Genomic DNA, 21,226 nt, shown 5'->3' with positions numbered 1-21,226 from the left:
CAAGTTGTACATGCCCGCACATAACATAATCATATGCGTCTAAAGACTTGTAGGCACGAAGTTTTTCGTGGGTGTACACTGAAGTCTTGTCAATAAGGTACGAGTATATATCTGGCCATTGTATACCAGGGAACTTACTAACATCGTCCGTCCACTCTTTAATTAAATACAGATCTGGTAGGCGATGTCCACTTGTTAGAGTTAACTTATTTATGTAGCATTCTCGATCTTGTAACGACAATTGTTTTGCATAATCTGACAGCTCATAATGCCGGTCTATGGGCAGCGCCATTGTTTCTGAGTCCAGGCTGCGCGCGCATCCTGGCAACGGGCGGTTTGTTTACAAACATGCGAAGGGGTCTATAGGATAAAAAAAAAAAAAAACAACCTTAAACCAGAAGATTTAAAAAAAAAAAAAACTTAAACGAGAGTATGAAAAAACAAAAACAAAAAAACCTTAAACCAGAGGATTAAAAAAGAAGAAATTACACCAGAGGTTTTGAAAAAAAAAAAAAACAACAAAAACAAACAAACAAACAAACAAAAACCCTTAAACCAGAGTATTTAAATAAATAAATAAATAAATACAGAACAATAATAATTAATGAATATGTATGGAGAAAAATAGGTGTAGTGGGTCACACTTGTACTCGATTTCATGAAATAAATTCTCATTTAGTCAATTTTTTGGAAGTGAGTCCACATTAAAAAAAGAATAAATAAATTGAAAATAAAATACACCTTTACTTACTTACTTACTTACTTAATTAATTAATTAATTAATTAATATTTTTTTTAACCATTCAAGTGTAAATCATCTACTAAGGTATTTAAATATTATTTTTAAATAATACTTTTAATATATATTTTTTCCTTTTCATCATGCTCTGCAAATTTGCTACAATTCAAACGAATCAATCCATATAAAAATGTACTAAAATTAAGGTTAGGGGTGGAGTTAGGGGAGGGGTTAAGGGCGGAGTTAGGGGTGCAGTTAGAGTTCATATGTTTTTTGGTTTTTTTACAACTGGATTTGTTTAGATGTTGACGTGAATATTCACCGAGCGAACACGACTAATGGGCATCCAGACAAAAGAAGCATATTTTAAATTTATTTCACAAATGAAAGAATTAATAAATGGACATTCATTTCATGTCATTTTTAGTTCATTAGTTTGAGTCAGTTTGAGTTAGCATTAAAGCAGAAGTACTTTCCATGACACTGCTTCGTTTTTTATAGTTTTATGGACATTTTATTTCTTTTAACTGAATCCTGTAAAGTCGATCGGATGTCTGTGTATGTTTCTGTACTGTCTGTGATTTCTCTGTGGTCTCTTTATTTATTTTTATCACTAAAAATAACTGTCAGTTATTTTGAATAAAAGCATCTGACGAAATGTAGGACTGTAACATAAAGACCAAAATGTCCATCGTGTTTTGGCAAAGTGTCTGTGTTCCTGAGACTCATTTAGGAGGCGGTGTAAGGAAATGTGTCTTTGTTGTTTTGTCTAAATTTGAATAAACATCCCAAGTATCATTGTGGAAGACGACGATGGATTCGTGTGTTTGTTTACTGAAGAGGCTGCGTCTCAAAGCTTCAGTGTATTAACTGAAAGAGCTTCAGGGAACATGATGATGATGATGATGATGATGTGAAACGGTCGTGATCTGGTATAAAAGCAGCACATGCCTACTGCAGAGATGAAGAGATGGATGGATGTGATGAAGGAGGGAAGGAGGGAGGGAGTGCAGGCAAGGAAGGAAAATCGAACAGCACTTCACGCCAGAGGTTACAGGAGGAGCTCCGTGTGACTAAATTTAGCACTGAGCAGGTCGGATAGAGGGAAGGAAAGGAAGAGAGGAAGAGTGAGAGAGAACGAGTGGGCGCTCTGCCTGTTCTCGGATACTCACACAGATAGTTGGCTTTGTAAGGCGTGCGCGAGTTAGACAGGAGCGCATGGAGCTCTCTGGTGTCTAGCGTGGAGGCTTGGAGGTGCTGTTGGTGTTGGTATGTGTGGAGCGGCTCTTTGCCGAACGTGGAGAATGACTGATCGCCCGTGAACGCGTCACCCTCAAATACCTCAGAGTCGGGCACGGCGTCCATGCCAGGCACATGCAGGTTGCTGCGGTAGTCGGCGCCCTGCCGAGACTCGGTGGGCACGAAGCTGGGCATCCAGCAGCGGTCTGAGTGGCCCAGCGCCTTACACTCCTCCGTGCAGTTCGAAAATAGATCCGCTCCTGCAGGAACAGAGAGGAAAGGTCAGGAAAACTCATCAGGAAGTGAACAAAGCAAGGTGCTACATGGACAGTCCGGTTCGTCAACATCGCTGCATCAAGTTTCAATGAAATTTGCACAGTTTTACAGTTCACATGCAATCCATCATCCATCCACCTGGACGTGTTTATTTAACTCCTTCACCACAAACCTGATCTCGCTGAAACACAGGCAGCAATCTGTAGCCAAATATATTTACACACATTTATTTATTTATCAATCACCATGATCCAGCCATTCAAATTGGCTCCTTTTATAAATAATAATATACTCATTTAATATTTATTGGAGCGAAACGGCTTTTATTCCTGAACTCACAGCACTCGTCTCTATTCAAAAAAAAAAAAGTCATCAGATCCAATTTAATGTTAAAACACAATCTTAAATGTTGCTTTGGTAACAGTAAGTTTCGACAGCAGTAACAAAAAAAAAAAAAAAACCCTGGGTGAACTTCACAGACAGCGGAGTCCATTTTGCGAAACATGGCGTGAATAAATCAAGCCCCCCCCCCCCCCCCCCCCCCCCCAAAAAAAAAAACACAACTCTAATAAGCTCTGTAATTGTATTTATTTATTTAGTAAAATAAATAAATAAATAAATAAATAAATAGCAAAATAGCAGCAAGATAAACTTGTGATAAAACTTCCAGCTTTTTGCAACAATTCCACTGTCAAGCTTTGGGAGGCGGAGCCAAGTGGGCTGAAGTGATAGGCAACTAAAAATGATTTTGATGGGGAAAATAAAAAACAAAAAACCTTCCAGTTTTACAAAATGGCTGCCATCATAACCCGCACGCATATATATCTCATCTCATTATCTGTAGCCACTTTATCCTGTTCTACAGGGTCGCAGGCGAGCTGGAGCCTATCCCAGCTGACTACGGGCGAAAGGCGGGGTTCACCCTGGACAAGTCGCCAGGTCATCACAGGGCTGACACATAGACATAGACAACCATTCACACTCACATTCACACCTACGCTCAATTTAGAGTCACCAGTTAACCTAACCTGCATGTCTTTGGACTGTGGGGGAAACCGGAGCACCCGGAGGAAACCCACGCGGACACGGGGAGAACATGCAAACTCCGCACAGAAAGGCCCTCGCTGGCCACGGGGCTCGAACCCGGACCTTCTTGCTGTGAGGTGACAGCGCTAACCACTACACCACTGTGCCGCCCTGCGCATATATGTATATGATATATATTAGGGTGCATCAGTTGCTGCCCCCTAAAAATGAAAAGTTCCTCCGATCATGATGCATTTTTGTTTTTATGTTCCTTTTGGTAAGAAAACACACTGGGTGAAATATTTTGACAAAATTCAAAAGTTTAATGGTGGCACCAGGAGCTCAAAGTTATGGAAAAAGCTGCTATTTTATGACTTTTATGACAAAATTTTGATCACTTTTCATGAAACATTATGGCACCTTATAGAGTATACCAAATATCATAGATACACATTTTTAGTCCATATTCTAAATATATTATCAAGCACAGTTTGAGTTTTAGCTGTTCATTGAATCATTCTTCAACTACTTTTAAACAATACAAATGTATTATGAATCACATTAATGCTTCTCAATCCCTTGCAAAGGTTCTTAACATGATCTCTGGGTCTCAAGAAATCACCAACATTGTGATTCAAACCTTACGCGAAAACATCAAATAAGCGTTTTTGGCAAAAAATGAACCTCATGGTTAGCCTAGTAAACTAGACCCACCCCGCCTAGCGGCCAAAAATATTTTGCCTAGCGAGTGGGTCTAGCCTCGCACCATATAAACAAAAACACCCCGAGCATCAAATCGTGCCCGCCAATCACAACGCAAGGTTTTTGTTTGAATTCTTTGGGCGGGCTTTTGCAGGAGTGACGACAAAGCTGCGCGACGCTGGAGAAAGCGCAACAGGAAAGATGGCTACGGCTAGTGAACAGCGCGCGTTTGACTCCGCTTTGGAATCAGTTTTAGAAGAATTAGACTTGGAGTTTTCGTTGAAACATGAGCAGGAAGAGGCTCTCCGCTCATTCCTTTTCAAGAAGGACGTTTTCGCTGTTTTTGCCGACCGGCTATGGCAAAAGTCTGATCTACCAGCTGGCTCCGCTCGTAGCCAAAAGGATGGGGCTAGTTTGTGCAGTACGAAGAATTAATAAACAGCTTTGAAACATGACTTTTTGATTGTTTCTTATTTTCCCGTTATTTTAAATTTAAGGGAAATTATTTCACCAAAACACCACTAATAAAAGCTCTCAAAAACAGTTTTAAGCAAACCCTTGAAAACACTTGGGAAAAAAATGAGTGTATGTGGTACAGACTCCAAACTTGTGGTCATCATCTCCAAACTTCTTAATATCTAGAACCTGTTTATTATTAATACGCATTTTGAAAAATTATTTAATTTCAAGGTCTCCCCCACTGCTTTCTGTCGCTCTGACTACGTCACAGTCACTGTTGCGTTGATTGGTCAGAGCGTTGGCCTATACGCACAGAGACAGTTTGAAAGACAGCGGTTTGTTCCTCCCACACCCTTCGGAAATGTCTACGGATCGAGGCCAGACTAAATATTCACATTTAGTCTGGCTTGCCAGGCTACCTCATGGTGCCACCATTAGACTTTTGAATATGGTCAAAAAAATTTTACAGGATGTCTTTACTGGTGAAAAGGAACACCCAGACAGATTTTATGAAAGTGAGGGCAATTGATGCACCCTAATATTAATATATATATATATATATATGGGGCGGCACGGTGGTGTAGTGGTTAGCGCTGTCGCCTCACAGCAAGAAGGTTCTGGGTTCGAGCCCCGTGGCCGGCGAGGGGCCTTTCTGTGCGGAGTTTGCATGTTCTCCCCGTGTCCGCGTGGGTTTCCTCCGGGTGCTCCGGTTTCCCCCACAGTCCAAAGACATGCAGGTTAGGTTAACTGGTGACTCTAAATTGAGCGTAGGTGTGAATGTGAGTGTGAATGGTTGTCTGTGTCTATGTGTCAGCCCTGTGATGACCTGGCGACTTGTCCAGGGTGTACCCCGCCTTTCGCCCGTAGTCAGCTGGGATAGGCTCCAGCTTGCCTGCGACCCTGTAGAACAGGATAAAGCGGCTAGAGATAATGAGATGATATATATACACACACACACTGTACATGATCATTGTATGAGTATTGTGGGGTTTTTTGTTGTTATTTGTTTATTTTGTTCTTTTTTGTCTTTCTGGTCATTCTTGGATTTTTCTTTCTCCTCTCTTTATGGGGGGTTTTCTATATCTTTTTTTATCTTGCCTTCCTTCTTGTAGCCTCCAAGAAAAACAAACAAACAATGTATCCCCATTTCCAGATTCTAGTATATGATTTTAATCGCATATCATCGAATAACTCAGAGGGAAATATTTACAAATTTGTGATTTTAATGTTCAATTTTATTTGATTGAATATTCAAATATTTAGGCTGATTGACTAAATTTGTAAAGTGAAGATCAGAACAAGTGATACGTTTAATCCTGTAAACATTATTAATCCGTTACATTTGGAAACCGTAATTATGGAAGGAGTCTCCAGTGTCAGCGCTTGGTCAAAATCAGAAGAAAAGGTGTAATGTTAATGTTTTAAACGTTAATGGAGTGGAACCCAGTGTTTTCTTCTGTTCTGCTGTCGCATGCTGAGATGCTTTTCTGCTCACCACGGTTGTACAGAGTGATTATATGAGTTACGATATCCTTCCTGAAAAAAAAAAGCATGAACCACGTCAAATCTGTCCATTTCCCTCTGACCCTCTCTTATCAACAAGGCGTTTTGTTTTTTCCACCCACAGAACTGTCGCTCACTCACTCAGTGTTTTTTGTTTTCCGCACCATTCTGTGTAGAGACTGTTGTGTGTGAAAACCCCAGGAGGAGATCAGCAGTTTCTGAAATACTCAAACCAAAAATACTCATCTGGCTCAAACCAACACCCATACCGCAGTGAAGGAAAGAAAGAAAGAAAGCCACACTTCACTGTGAGATCACGATTTCTCCCGTTCTGATATTTGAACTTCATGAACGTTAACTGAAGCTCTTGATTCGTGTCCGCAATTAAAATGTTAACAAAGGAAGCTGCGATAAGATACGTGACAACAGGAGCAAATGTATTCCAGGGCTGTTCCACAGCATTGAACCCATCATGTCGTTCCAGAACAGCTCACTATTGTGGTGTAAGAGGGATAAAACACCTCAGAACATGCTGTAAAAGGAAAATAATCCGATCATGATCCGATCATTCCACTTCACTTCATCACACCTCATTTCCTGTTGCTGATTATTTTCCGATTACCGAACATCAGTGTTTATTTCTCCTTTGTCAGGTTTATCTTTAGTGACAGAACATTTCCTCTGGACTAGAAATGGGATGTGTAATTTATTTTCTTTTCTCGTTCTTCCGGTAATCTGTAATCTGAGATCAGAGCTGTGAAAAGAAACTGGAAACATAAGTCATTAAAGCGGACAATTAGGGAGTGAAGCTTTAGAGAATCGAATCATTTGGGTCGGTCAATTTATCGTGTCTTATTGTGTAACTGATATTATTCTATCCACATTCACTGGATATGAGCAATCGTGTACTCTGATTGATTGGCTACTCTACTACTAGGATATCAGCTCATATACGGTGAGTAAAGAAAAACAAAATGGCGGAGCGTGTTGGTGAACCAACCAAGGATGAAATAAAAACTACTCGAAAACAAAATCGCAAAAAATACAAAAAAACTAGCAACAAAATATGGAATGAAAGTATTTGATGGTAAGAACGCATCTTTTTATTTAATTTTTCAAGAATTATTATTATTATTATTATTATCACATTTTTCACAAATTGCTCCTGTCATTTCGTCGGTTTGTTTACATTTGTCATTTTTAAGCATTAAAATTTTTGGTTTTTTTTTTAGACTGGTTCAAAAGCTCGAAGAAGTTTGAAAATTACAGAACTGAAATGTCCAAGGAAGAATTAAATAAATGTCTAAAGCTGTTCTATACCTCGGCACGACAGTGAGTCGGAACTTTCTACACAAAAACAACACTAAAGTCAATTCAAGCAGCCGTCGGTAGGTTTTTAAGAAGTCCGCCAGAGCGGAAATGATTTTGTCGGACGTTTTATATAAAGTTTTTAGTTATCGAATTTGCAAAAAATAAAAATGCTCTGTTTTTCAGAATCCAGTGAATGTGGTTATAACAAAACAGTTATTCCACTCAATCTTGTCATACGTGGCTTATAAGCAACTCGGAGCGACGCGCCTCGTCGGCGATCAGCTCATGTACGACTCGATTTCGTGGAATAACTGTTAATTAGCTGCTTTTACTAAATGCACGTGTGTGTCTTTTGTGGCGCCAAAGAAAATCACATCACAAAGGCAAGAACCAGAAACCAACAGATTTGTTTAGGAACAAATTGTCACTCTGTTTATCTGTGAATTTTACACCCAGCCATGATATTCATCAGCTTCCTGCAGAGATATCAGAGAATCGCATACGATAATGTGACAAAACACAGCAGCTCCTCATCAGACTGTGAGTAGATTTCATTTGGATTCTTATCGACTCGGATACAGGCGGGACTCGTCACGTCCTCGCCGACGTGCCCCATGCTTCTTCTTACGCTAATTTTTATATATATATATATATATATATATATATATATATATATATATATATATATATAAATTTGAGAATTAGAAACCTGATGAAATGTAATGCCAGTCGTTCAATTTGAGTGTACTTAAAGCCGTGAGCATGAAATTGCTTGGACGCTGCAGGCTCTGAGGAGGAATGCCAGGGTCGACTTCTGCTCCGTTTCCTTTTCTGCACTGATTTAATACGTCGAATTACCTTGATCAAAGCGTGTGAGGACACACACACACACACACACACACTGAGCTGAACATTCCTTTTTTTATTCTGTCTGTTTGAGATCAAAGCTATGTAGAAAAGCAGGGATGTCAGTAACACCCCCCCACCCCACCCTGTTCTGCTCCGACACGCCTTCAGCTCGCAGACTGAACAAATACAGCAAGCTTCATGTCCCTGACGCAAAGCAGACTCCGCCTGTCACACTTCAGCACATCACTCGGGCAGAACGAAAGGAGGCTTGTTGTTGTTTTTATTTATTTATTTTTATTTATTTTTTATTTCAAGGCGTTTTGCTTCGCAGATAAATCAGAGACGCTGAGCGAGCCGGTGCTTTAATAAGCAGAATAAGCAAATCATCTTCAAGCAAAGAAACCAAAGCACAAATCCAGTTATCAGCCCACCAGGTGCTGCTCTTCCAGCATGCATGCATGCGTGTGTGTGTGTGTGTGTGTGTGTGTGTGTGTGTGTGTGTGTGTGTGTGTGTGTGTGTGGAAAGTGAACACTTCCAAATCCTCCTTATCCGACGACTCTATCATAAACTGTGAGTAATTAGGACTGCGTTAATGCAGCACCTTTTTTAAAATGACATTCTAGAGAAACATGTGTGTGTGTGTGTGTGTGTGTGTGTCTCAAAGTAGCATGTTTTTCCATCTTGGTAGAAACCAAATGTCCCCACAAGGAAAGAAATATCTGATGTATCTGATCATGTTGACTAAAAACTACTTTTTTTTTTTTGGAACTATGAAAAGTGCTTTGAGCGAATTAATTATTTAAAAGAAATTAAAATATGCAGCTTTTAATTAACTTTAAAAAAAAAGCCATGAGGTTTGGTTAGTGGGGTGAAGGATGTGCTGTAGCATCGCATTAATTAGCTGCATTAATAATCATGTCAGTGGAAGGTCCTCGCAAGGATAGGAAGACGAATGCGTGTGTGTGGTGTGTGTGTGTGTGTGTGTGTGTGTGTGGTGTGTGTGTGTGGTGTGTGTGTGTGGGGGTAATCCTCAGACAGACTGGTCAGCACATTGAGTCTTTGCGTTTCTGCTCTAAAAGAGGATTAGAGTCATTCAGCAAGAAAAAAAAAGAAGACAAGCAAACAAATCTGTTTTCGACGTCGGCCCAATTTCGATTCTGACGTCTCTTTCCACGTGACTGTCGCAAACGCCGGCATCCTCGTTAACTCATCTTTGTTTAGATACCACGGCAATGTAATTATCCGTCCTTTTTTGTGTGGAACAGTAGGAAAGACAGGTGATAGGCCGAGCCGGGAGTGAAGAAGTGAGAGTTTGATATTTACAAAAGACGCGATAAGGCGGCGAAAGGCCACGAAAATCTTCCATGCTGCTGTAATCAACAGTGAGACATCTTGAAATTTCCCTGACATTTTCACAAAATTAAATGCTTGATGTGATATTCAGCTGTCTTATTATACGTTATTTTTTTTTTCTTTTGTCCTTCGAGAAACCTGGGAAAGTAATTACAGTGTCGGTTTACGAGAGAGTTTTGGATACAAACTGAATTGTGCGACAGCAAGGGAACTGTTTTACACGGCTTTGTTTCTGAAACCATGCCATAAAACATAAACAGGGGATTCGTATGTTGTGTGTGTGTGTGTGTGGATGGTTGGGAGGCAGAAAGAGAGCCTGATATGCACACTGATGAAGAAATGACCCATTTTAGAGTCTCCATCGTGCCCGGTTTGCTCCGCTGCGCTCTCCGGCTCGGACGCTGTGCGTGGCCCGGGTGGGATAATAACCTTCATTTGCTAATTGGTATGCGCAGGTCTAGAAAGAAATTACTGATCACTGAGCTGTTTCTAGGTGCTGTCGTGAAGCGCAATCCAAATGAGGGATTTGGGCCATGAAGGAAATGTCAGATGGAGAGAGAGAGAGAGAGAGAGAGAGAGAGAGAGAGAGAATAAATCACTGATGCATCTCCTGCACATTAATAATAATTAAAAAAAAACATAAAATAATTCTGCAATGCGCTATTTGCATGAATAAAAAAGAAAAATAAAATAAATCCCTGAGGTGGGCGGCACGGTGGTGTAGTGGTTAGCGCTGTCGCCTCACAGCAAGAAGGTCCGGGTTCGAGCCCCGTGGCCGGCGAGGGCCTTTCTGTGCGGAGTTTGCATGTTCTCCCCGTGTCCGCGTGGGTTTCCTCCGGGTGCTCCGGTTTCCCCCACAGTCCAAAGACATGCAGGTTAGGTTAACTGGTGACTCTAAATTGAGCGTAGGTGTGAATGTGAGTGTGAATGGTTGTCTGTGTCTATGTGTCAGCCCTGTGATGACCTGGCGACTTGTCCAGGGTGTACCCCGCCTTTCACCCGTAGTCAGCTGGGATAGGCTCCAGCTCGCCTGCGACCCTGTAGAACAGGATAAAGCGGCTACAGATAATAGATGGATGGATCCCTGAAGCATTTTTTACATAAATAGCACACATTAAAGAGCCTGTATAAACAGCATCGTACAAATTTGGGTCTCAAAATGTAGTATTATTATTATTATTTTTTTAAAATAGTACGGTACATCTTGTGAGCTCTCATTAAAATGAACAAAGCTGGCATGCTTAAAGATTCCCTGACAAGCCAGTGTGCTTTCAATTATCTTAATTAAACAAGATAACATTACAGCAAAGCAATTAATTAGAGAGAGAGAGAGAAAAGAGAGAGAGAGAGCATGCAAATGAGGAAGAAGACGCATTATGTTATGCAAGAGATTAAAATGTAAATACGATGCAGTGTCCAGATGGATCTTTACGTCTCAATCATATATCTCTAAATCTAAGTGGTTAGGGTTTCCAGGAAAGAACAAAATCAACCGTGAGCTACTGCTCGCTTACGTATCCCACCCGCTCTCACTTATATCAGAACGCAAGCCATCGAAGGAATAGGACACTTATTATAAATGTTGACTTCAACAAATAATGAACTCTGAAACAAGCAAGTAAGTAAAGAGCAGTGTCTCTCTCCAGGGATTTCAAATACCGTAGCATCCTGGTACTGTGAATGGTCATTTTGAAATCGCATTTTGCTTCTTGAAATAGCATCAAAATCCACCCTATATTCCTTTTAAATACATTCAGTTGGTAAACAGGAAGTTGATATGCGACAGACCTGAAAATGGTAAACACGGTGTAGAACCCCAAGCTGAAGCTTGATACCAAATATCAAGCAGTTATGATTTGTAGTTGCTGAGAAAAGTGCTACAAAAATGTTGTAAATCCACGCTATACACTACCGTTCAAAAGTTTGGGGTCACTTTGAAATGTCCTTATTTTTGAAAGAAAAGCACTGTTCTTTTCAATGAAGATGACTTTAAACTAATCAGAAATCCACTCTATACATTGCTAATGTGGTAAATGACTATTCTAGCTGCAAATGTCTGGTTTTTGGTGCAATATCTCCATAGGTGTATAGAGGCCCATTTCCAGCAACTCTCACTCCAGTGTTCTAATGGTACAATGTGTTTGCTCATTGCCTCAGAAGGCTAATGGATGATTAGAAAACCCTTGTACAATCATGTTAGCACAGCTGAAAACAGTTGAGCTCTTTAGAGAAGCTATAAAACTGACCTTCCTTTGAGCAGATTGAGTTTCTGGAGCATCACATTTGTGGGGTCGATTAAATGCTCAAAATGGCCAGAAAAATGTCTTGACTATATTTTCTATTCATTTTACAATCATAAAAGTGTGACTTTTCATGGAAAACACAAAATTGGCTGGGTGACCCCAAACTTTTGAACGGTAGTGTATGTTTCATAAATACATTCAGTCGGTAAACAGGAAGTTGATATGGAACAGACATGAAAATGGTACAGAACCCCAAGCTGAAGCTCGGTACCAAATATCAAGCAGTTGTGATTTGTAGTTGCTGAGAAAAATGTGATGAAAATGTTGTAAATCCATGCTATATGTTTTGTCAATACATTCAGTCAGTAAACAGGAAGTTGATGTGCAACAGACATGAAAACCGTATGCACGGTACAGAACACCAAGCTGAAGTTTGGCACCAAGTAGCAAGTGGCTATGATTTGTGGTTGCTGAGAAAAAGGGTGTTTTGGATGGACGGAGATACGGACGAATGGACAAAGGTAAAAAAACGGTATACCCCCACTTGGGGGGGTATAAAAAGAAGATAGAGAAAAAAAATAATTCCAGGAGTCAGTGGTAAATGGAGTCAGTGGTGGTCTATGGCGCACTAGGATCATGACTAGAAGGCAAACACTGACTGACAGACGAACTGATGGTAATCAAACACGCCGGTTTGGTTGTGTTTATTTGCACACAGCGATGCTGTAACGAGTCTACATGAGATTACACTCACTTTGCAGTGCTTACTGTGTGACTGTCGCCCAACAGCAAAACTGCCTTCTGAGCTCGCTGTGATAACACAATAAACACTGCTGAGAGCGAGGCAGAACTCAGCCCAATCCCAAACGGCTCAAATCAGGCACAGAAATAATTACATACATGTCAACCTTTGGTCAATCAACCCTGTATAACCAACCTCCAAAATCCGTATTTCCCTTATAAAATCCGTATAAGATGCAAATTAAAATAATTTACCTAAAATTTGAATGATAATTAACAATGATATATCCCAGTTACTTTTTATTCAATATTAATAACAATAAACCTTCAGAATGAATACAAAGCTCCAATGTTTGAAAAAAACACAAAGTGTTATCAGCGTAGTTACGAAGGAAATACTTCGTTGTTTGGAGACAGGGTTCACCGAGCGGCTATTATGCGTGAGACTTCATATTAGCCACAAAGTCAGGAAAATCTGTTCGTAAAATTACGTTATAATGACCAAATACAATGAAAAGTATTTTTCCAGTCTCACCTGTGAAAGGTAATCCCATGTGATCTCGTTTGGACGGTAAACCTGTTGGTACAGTTAAACGCAGCACATGAATGAGGCATCTTTATTCTCGGCTACTGTCTAGACGCTATACCAGAGACGGTTGAAGAATCTCCACTTTGGCACATCCAATATGGCGGCGAGGATGACGTATGATTCTACGCAGAAGGTGGCGTCTATGTTTATATGCCTATGACTTCACGGTTGGCGGGATTCTCGCAATGCGGTGTGCGCATGATCAAAAGTGGAACGAAGTCTCGCTACCACAAGATAACGCGCGATTTTATAAGACTCTTTACTGGTTGTCTGTGGTGTACAGTACATTTGTAAATGTTATGCGCTCTTTTATCATCGTGGGAATTGATTATAGCTCGAAATAAATATTGAAGTTTTTTAAAGAATCCGTATAACTTTATTTATACACTCGTATACTACGTTTATTGAATCAAATCCGTATAAAATACAGACATTCCGTATCGGTTGACATGTATGTAATTATATTACGTCATTTCCATACACACTCCACTGATAGAACACCATTATTTCAAACAGGTTCAGATCTGAATCGCAAATTGCTTTCGTTATAAATATGGCATCCACTTAGGCTGATGATACACGGGGCGACTTTTTGGGCAGTGTGGCTGGGCAATTGCGCTTCGACACTTTCCCCATTGAGATTGAGCGACATCATTTCTATCTGAACGATGTTGATCGTTTTGGTCAACTTTTTATTCTTAAGATCATCCAGTCAGAGTGTTAGCAGCGAATCACATGAACACCTCAGTGAGAGCTTCTGAAATTTTCAGCAAAGATGGCGGCATCTCTGTCAGTGGAGCAAAGAAGAAGAAAGAGAGACGACTTAGATCTTTTTATGTCGGTAAGTTGCTCTGTGTGAACCCAAAGTGGTGAATTTACCTCAGCAAATGCTGAACCAACAGACACGGAATTTTATTTATTTATTTTTTAAGCTAAGTGTAAACTGCCGTTAGCTAATCACCGCTCCATAGAGATTGAATGGGATTTAGAGAACTAGCGGTGGTTTTTGCTAACATAGTTAGCCGAAAGATATCACTAGCTATGTCAGGATAACGCCAGCTCTCTTGCGTCAAGTTAAAAGTGATGTGTAGTTCATGATTTTTTTATTTTTTATTTTTTTGTGAGTTATAATCGAGATTGTCTAACTCATCATCTGATCTAACTCACATACAGAGCACGACTACTTGCGGAACCCGAGGGCAAACCAGTACAAACTTCGGGATCAAAGAAAGAAAGAAAGAAAGAAAGCCTTTCAGGAGCTCTGCCACGCCCTTTTGCTCCTCAGCATCTCCTGATCCATGTCCTTTTGTCTTTTTTGCTGAGATGAGAATTAAATGAAAGTGTCAAACATTTCAGTGTCTATCTTTGCGGTGTCTGTCTCTCTGGCGACAAATTTGCTCTTCTCTGATTGGTTATTGCCGATTGTCTGTTGCCCTAATTAGTTGCCCTGTGTCTCACCTGGTTGCCCATCACCTTTAGACACCACGGCGCTGTCAGACTCGACAATCTGATTGGTCAGAAGGTGTGGCGTTGATTTATTTTCCATAACAGCAACTTCAAATCAGAAACCAGGCTTCAACGGATAACAATCATTGATATGGTGAAGTTTTCTTGAAGGAAACGTTTATTTATGGAGCATCTAGAGAAGGAGTCTCCAGTGTCAGCGCATAACCTGTGTTCATTCATTCATTCATTTTCTATCCCACTTATCCATTGCAGGTCATGGGAAAGCTGGATCCAATCCCAACTGACACTGGATTAGAGGCGGGGCACATCCTGGAAGGGCTGCTGATCCATCACAGGACCAACACAGAGAGAGAGAGAGAGAGAGAGACAGCCAAAAAAAGCATAACCCTCAGAAATAGAGCTGTAACTTTTGCAATGAATTTCATTTGCAATTTTATTGTTTTTTTTTTTGCTGTTTCTTGGGAACCTGACATTTTTTTTGTCTCATTATCTTCACACGAAAGAAAAAGAAAGAACATAAAGCTGATGACTAAACAACCATTTCATGAACAACTCTTGTTCAGTGTAACTATTAATGCATAAAAAGTGCAACGTGTCTTTCTTTAAAAATGAAATTTAAAGCATATACGCAGAACCATGGCCTCACTTTCGCTTATAAATGCCTTGAGACCTCAAGAATGGCACAGGAATAGTTTTAAGCGTTAACAATAAATCTAATATCGTAATTTTTACGATTAAAGTGATTTATATAGGTAGCGGTCTGAGTGAATGACCTTGACGTCCATAATGTCACAACAGGAAGTCGATCGGTCTCATCGCCATTTCCGCTATCCTAAAACACAGAGCTGACTGCAACTCCGATCCTCCATTTTGAGCTAATTTATCGCTATGTCACATAGATGTGTTTTTGGCCGGTGCAGCAACATGACAGAAGGTGGATTTATGTTGCATTCATGGCCCAAGAATGTTCAAACTGCAAAGATTTGGACGCGTTTTGCGAGAAGTTCATGGGCACATTGGGCGCCTATGAAGTGGTCTCTCCTCTGCACATTTTACTGAAGACTCGTATGAGACCTCTGACCTGTAGAGAAGCGTTGGCTATAAGCCTGGATTGAAAGGGAGTACAGTATCAGCAATTAAAGAAAAAGAAAACTACAAGAAAAGGAAAGTCTCATCTCATCTCATTATCTGTAGCCGCTTTATCCTGTTCTACAGGGTCGCAGGCGAGCTGGAGCCTATCCCAGCTGACTACGGGCGAAAGGCGGGGTTCACCCTGGACAAGTCACCAGGTCATCACAGGGCTGACACATAGACACAGACAACCATTCACACTCACATTCACACCTACGCTCAATTTAGAGTCACCAGTTAACCTAACCTGCATGTCTTTGGACTGTAGGGGAAACCGGAGCACCCGGAGGAAACCCACGCAGACACGGGGAGAACATGCAAACTCCGCACAGAAAGGCCCTCGCCGGCCCCGGGGCTCGAACCCGGACCTTCTTGCTGTGAGGCGACAGCGCTAACCACTACACCACCATGACGCCCGAAAAGGAAAGTATTTATTTTATTTATTTATCCTTTTAAAAGGAAAGTGAGTTCAGTTGCACCAGTTCTCCCGGAGTGAGCCGAGGGTTGTTGCTAAAACCTGGGACGGAACGGGACGGGACATATCGCTCGGGCAGTGACCTCCCCGCAGCTGTTGCTAAAACCCGTGATGTCCCGTTCCGTCCTGGGTTTTAGTAACTGCCTGAGCCCGGCAGTAATGGCGGAACGCACGGTATGAAGAAAAGTGAATGAGTGGAGCAGCCGTCTGATTTCTAAACTGGATATTGCTGCCATCTCGCCCTTACGTGGAAGAAGTGAATGAACAAAGAACTGAACATCAGATTGTTTCAAAAACAATCGGCCTTCAAGAAGCGAGAACGCAGACGGGTAAGCTCCGACTCTCATTTGGATGAAAAAAAAACAAACAAAAAAACGCGTTGTTTACCTACAACTTGTATTGTGTGTTTAAGTTAGCGGTATAAGATGATTTAATTTGCTTCATCTCAGTTCATCTGATTATTTAATGAGCCTTTTACGTTTTATCAGTGAAAATGCATGCATGTCCATGCATGTTGCATAAGTTATAACACCCATCCTGTTTTAATGAGAGTCAACCCACAATCAATGAAGTCAAATCAGTCTTAGTTGAGCAAGTCGGTAACGGCATTTCTTACTTTCACCATAAATTTTTATTTCTATGACTTTGGTCTATAGCTGTAAAAGGCCTCGGCTGTAAAACCGGTTACCGCAGTGACATCACGCGCTCAGGGCTGGCTGGCTCAGCAGGGCAGCTCGAATGCCAACTTTGCGGTCGGTTTTAAATCTGAAAAATATATATTTTTTTAATTCCCATTCATGCAGCATACAAGAGTCAAGGATGGAGATACTATCCACCCAGAAATGTATTTAAAAATAAAGGCTCTGCGTATCTCCTTTAAAGAAAATGTAATCTTTGACAATCTGATGTAACATAACAGAACTAAAACACAACAACACATCAAGGATGCAATGTTCTCAGAAAACAATCAACGTCACTTCGTTGACCGTAACCTCGTTTCATCACATCATCCCGTCGTTGATTATTTTCCTGTGACGCCATGACACGAAGTGTTTAAGTCCTTATAATTTCACCCTGGGTAGCTCAGGTCGAGCTGAAATTCAAACATATTCACATTGTACAGAAAGAATCAAGAGATGCCTCCCAAAACGGCACTTTGATGCGCACTACATAGGGTGAAAAGCCCGCTACGGTACACTCGCACATTTGCTCATTGCACATTTGAGACACAGTCCACTTCAAGAGTGTAAAAGATATTATTTCACATATATCACGCACTTACATCGGAAATAGCGCCTTAAATAGGATAAAAAATGTTATTATTTTACGCCCCATGTGGCAGACCTTTATTGGAAAAAAGAGCCAGGTCTCAAAAGGATATTTAGTGCACTCAATAGTGCGGAAAAAGATTTATTATTACTGCTTAATTTCTGTCGCAAACGATACGGATGTCGGGAGAGGAATCCAAAATGCTGGGTTAAAAGACAAAGTGCACTACACAGTGTGAAAACAGTTATTACAAATCTTATATAGTGGACGAGTGGACAAGTGGACGAGTGCACTCACTATATATGATGAAAGTGCCATTATATCGCTTGTACACTAAACCCTTTGTAGTGCACATACATAAAAAGACAGTTATACAGAGAGCTATAAATCTAGTGCACTACTTGTGATATTGTATACCAGACATATAGTGCACTACCTATGTAGGGTGCAAAACTCCTATTAATTCACACCCAAGGCTGTAAATCTAGATCTCAAGCCCTCCTTACTGGACATTTTAAAGGCTGTTATATCACAGCCTATATAGTGCGTATGCGTAGGGAGCAAGCAGTCATTTGGGATTCAGCGTGAAAAGAGCAGGACAGCAGAACGTGGGCTTCGTGGAGGAGGGGACGAGGGGAGTGAGTAGTCAATGAATTGCTCGTTTGTTTGCAGCACAGCCTATTTGGTCGTGTTCCCACAGAGTGCATGGCAGACCGCCGTGCCTGATCTAAATTCCCTCGCGTCTCTCGAGTGGCCAGTGAATGGGTGAAGGTCACGCTACAGCAGAACTTCATTATTGAGAAGTATTTACAAACAACAGGATTACACCCCGCAGGATTAGAGGCTATTGTTGTAGAACAAAGTTTCCCACGAGCGCAAGGAGACGATAGATAGCATCTGCATTCGCTTGGAATGTCAACGAGCTCTAAATATCCCAAATTTTCAGGACTATCTGTGAACAAAAACGCTGCTCTGATTCCAATCCAATCAGGGTGTAGCACAAATACCCACGTGTGTTCTGCATCTTTATGTGCTAATTTTGGTCCGACATGTTAGCGTTCTCCACCACAACCTGAAGGAACATCTTCTGGAAAAGCAGTGTTCATTGGATCAGTAGACTTCCACTGAAGACAAGGCGCAATAAAGCTGTTCTACCAACTATAGTGGACTAAACACCTCACTAGTACATCCCAATCAATACTCATGTCTCTCAAACACTCCCTACAACAACCACCTAGAACTAACATGCATCCAACTACAGTACTTCAAACATCCAAAAACTTTCTTCACTCAAATACCACAACAAACACACCATATAGAAATTTTCCAGAATCCACTGTGTCCAAACACTTCATATTCAAATTCACGATTATACAGGTTTCGACATCTAAACACCCCCTACAGTCCAATAATACCCAAATACGATCATTTATACCATAAATCCAAACACCTTCTACACAAATACTCCAAAAACCCAGAAACAAACATCCCGTATTCAAATACCTTCAACACCCACATCCATCCATTTCCACTGTACTTTCAAACACCTCAAATACAAATACCCCAATATACAGCTTTCTAGATCTTAAACACTCTCTACATCCCTATAACACCAGCGCATCTTTTTCCACCACACAGCCAAACACTTTCTACACACAAATACTCCAACAACAAATACCCACGTACATCCATTTTCGCCATTCTTCCTGATTCGTCATATTCAAATACCCATATGTCCAGCTTTCTGTATCTAACACCTCCAAGCATCCATCAACAAACACCTCCAAAATCCAAATAATCCAACATTTTACACCTGAATATTCCAACACCTCACATACAAATACCTCCAATACATACTTCTCTGTACAGTACATTGAAACACAACATATTCGAAGACCGACAAACAACAACTGCTACATCCTCAACAAACACTTGAATAAATCTACACACATTTCCCGACATACACACCGCCCAATCACAGCAAACACCACCTTATAGCGTAGTCATCAAGAAACAATAATCTCAAGGGTTCTGAGAATAGTCAAGGGTTCTAACTTTGTACATGTGCCCTCCATATCAGCTTGTTCTAAAATAATAATAATAATAATAATAATAATAACAACAACAACAACAACAACAATCTATAATAGGGTTCAAGTGTTCATAGAGCTTTTAATGGTTCCCTTAAAGGGAAAAGACATCTTTATTTTGAGAATATATCCAAATAAAACCCAACAAACACCCTCTACATCCAAATACCACCCAAATTAAACATACTTTACTGTCAAACAACACCTCAAAATCTCATCTCATGTCATTATCTGTAGCCGCTTTATCCTGTTCTACAGGGTCGCAGGCAAGCTGGAGCCTATCCCAGCTGACTACGGGCGAAAGGCGGGGTACACCCTGGACAAGTCGCCAGGTCATCACAGGGCTACACCTCAAAATGTCCACTTAAATCTAAATGTGAAAAAACAAACACACAACCAAATACCACTTAAAACAAACACCCCTACACCAAAATACCATCCAAAAGAAACCCCCTGCCCCAAAACAACACCAAATTACTCTCCAAATTTAAAAACTGGCCAAAAAACAAACATCCCCTATGACTAAACACCACCCAAAGCACACCTCTTCTAACCAAATACCACCCCAAACACCTCCTCCAACCAAATACCACCCAAAACACACCTCTTACAACCAAATACCACCCCAAACACCTCCTCCAACCAAATACCACCCAAAACACACCTCTTACAACCAAATACCACCCAAAACAAACACTTCCTTCACCAAAATACCATCCAAACGCCCCCCCCCCACCCCACCCCACCCCAAAGCAACACCAAATTACTCTCCAAATTTAAAAACTGGCCAAAAAACAAACATCCTCTATGACCAAACACCACCCAAAACACACCTCCTCCAACCAAATACCACCCAAAACACACCTCTTACAACAAAAAACCATCCAAAACAAACACTTCCTCCACCAAAATACCATCCAAAAGACCTCCCCACTCCAAAACAACACCAAATTACTCTCTAAATTTAAAAACTGGCCAAAAAACAAACATCCTCTATGACCAAACACCACCCAAAACACACCTCCTCCAACCAAACACCACCCAAAACACATCTCTTACAACAAAATACCACCCAAAACAAACACTTCCTCCAACCAAATACCACCCAAAACACATTTCTTACAACCAAATATCACCAAAACACACACCTCCTACAACCAAATACCATCCAAAAGACCCCCCCACCCCAAAACAACACCAAATTACTCTCCAAATTTAAAAACTGGCCAAAAAACAAACATCCTCTATGACTAAACACCACCCAAAACACACCTCCTCCAACCAAATACCACCCAAAACACACACCTCCTATAATCATATGCAACCCCAAAACAAACACCTCCTACAACCAAATACCACCCAAAAAACACCTCCTATAACCAAATACCACTGCAAACAAAATCCTCCTATAATCAAATACCACTGCAACCAAACACCTCCTATCACCAAATACCACTGCAACCAAACACCTCCTATCACCAAATACCACTGCAAACAAAACCCTCCTATAACCAAATACCACTGCAAAAAAACACCTCCTACAACCAAATAAACCTCAAACACCTCTGACAGCCAAATGCCACCCCAAAGCAAACACCACCTACAATCAAAAAATCCCACAAAAAAAACAAACAAAAACAACCTACATCTGAATATCACCCAAACTCCCACCCCAACCCCACATTTATATTCAAGCCCCACCCAAAAGACTCCCTGTATCAAAATACCCCCCAATCCAAATTCCACCTGAAAGCAATAAAATA

The 21,226-nt window shown here is 40.8% G+C and overlaps 1 protein-coding gene across 2 annotated transcripts in view; it reads right to left on the bottom strand.

Annotated features, from left to right (window-relative positions):
- Window positions 1-21,226, bottom strand: part of pcdh10b (protocadherin 10b) — a 39,658-nt gene that overhangs the window by 10,476 nt on the left and 7,956 nt on the right. Inside the window, exon 4 of one of the 2 annotated variants that reach the window (XM_060927227.1) lies at window positions 1,912-2,238. In XM_060927227.1, coding sequence (XP_060783210.1) covers window positions 1,912-2,238 — 327 coding nt within the window. The remainder of the gene's footprint in view (window positions 1-1,911; window positions 2,239-21,226) is intronic. The other variant, XM_060927229.1, reaches the window with a different exon arrangement.

This window comes from Neoarius graeffei, chromosome 8 (genome assembly GCF_027579695.1).
Source record: "Neoarius graeffei isolate fNeoGra1 chromosome 8, fNeoGra1.pri, whole genome shotgun sequence".
Taxonomy (NCBI): domain Eukaryota; kingdom Metazoa; phylum Chordata; class Actinopteri; order Siluriformes; family Ariidae; genus Neoarius; species Neoarius graeffei.
Note: the sequence above shows the minus strand (reverse complement) of the source record. Positions and strands in the feature narration are given on the sequence as shown.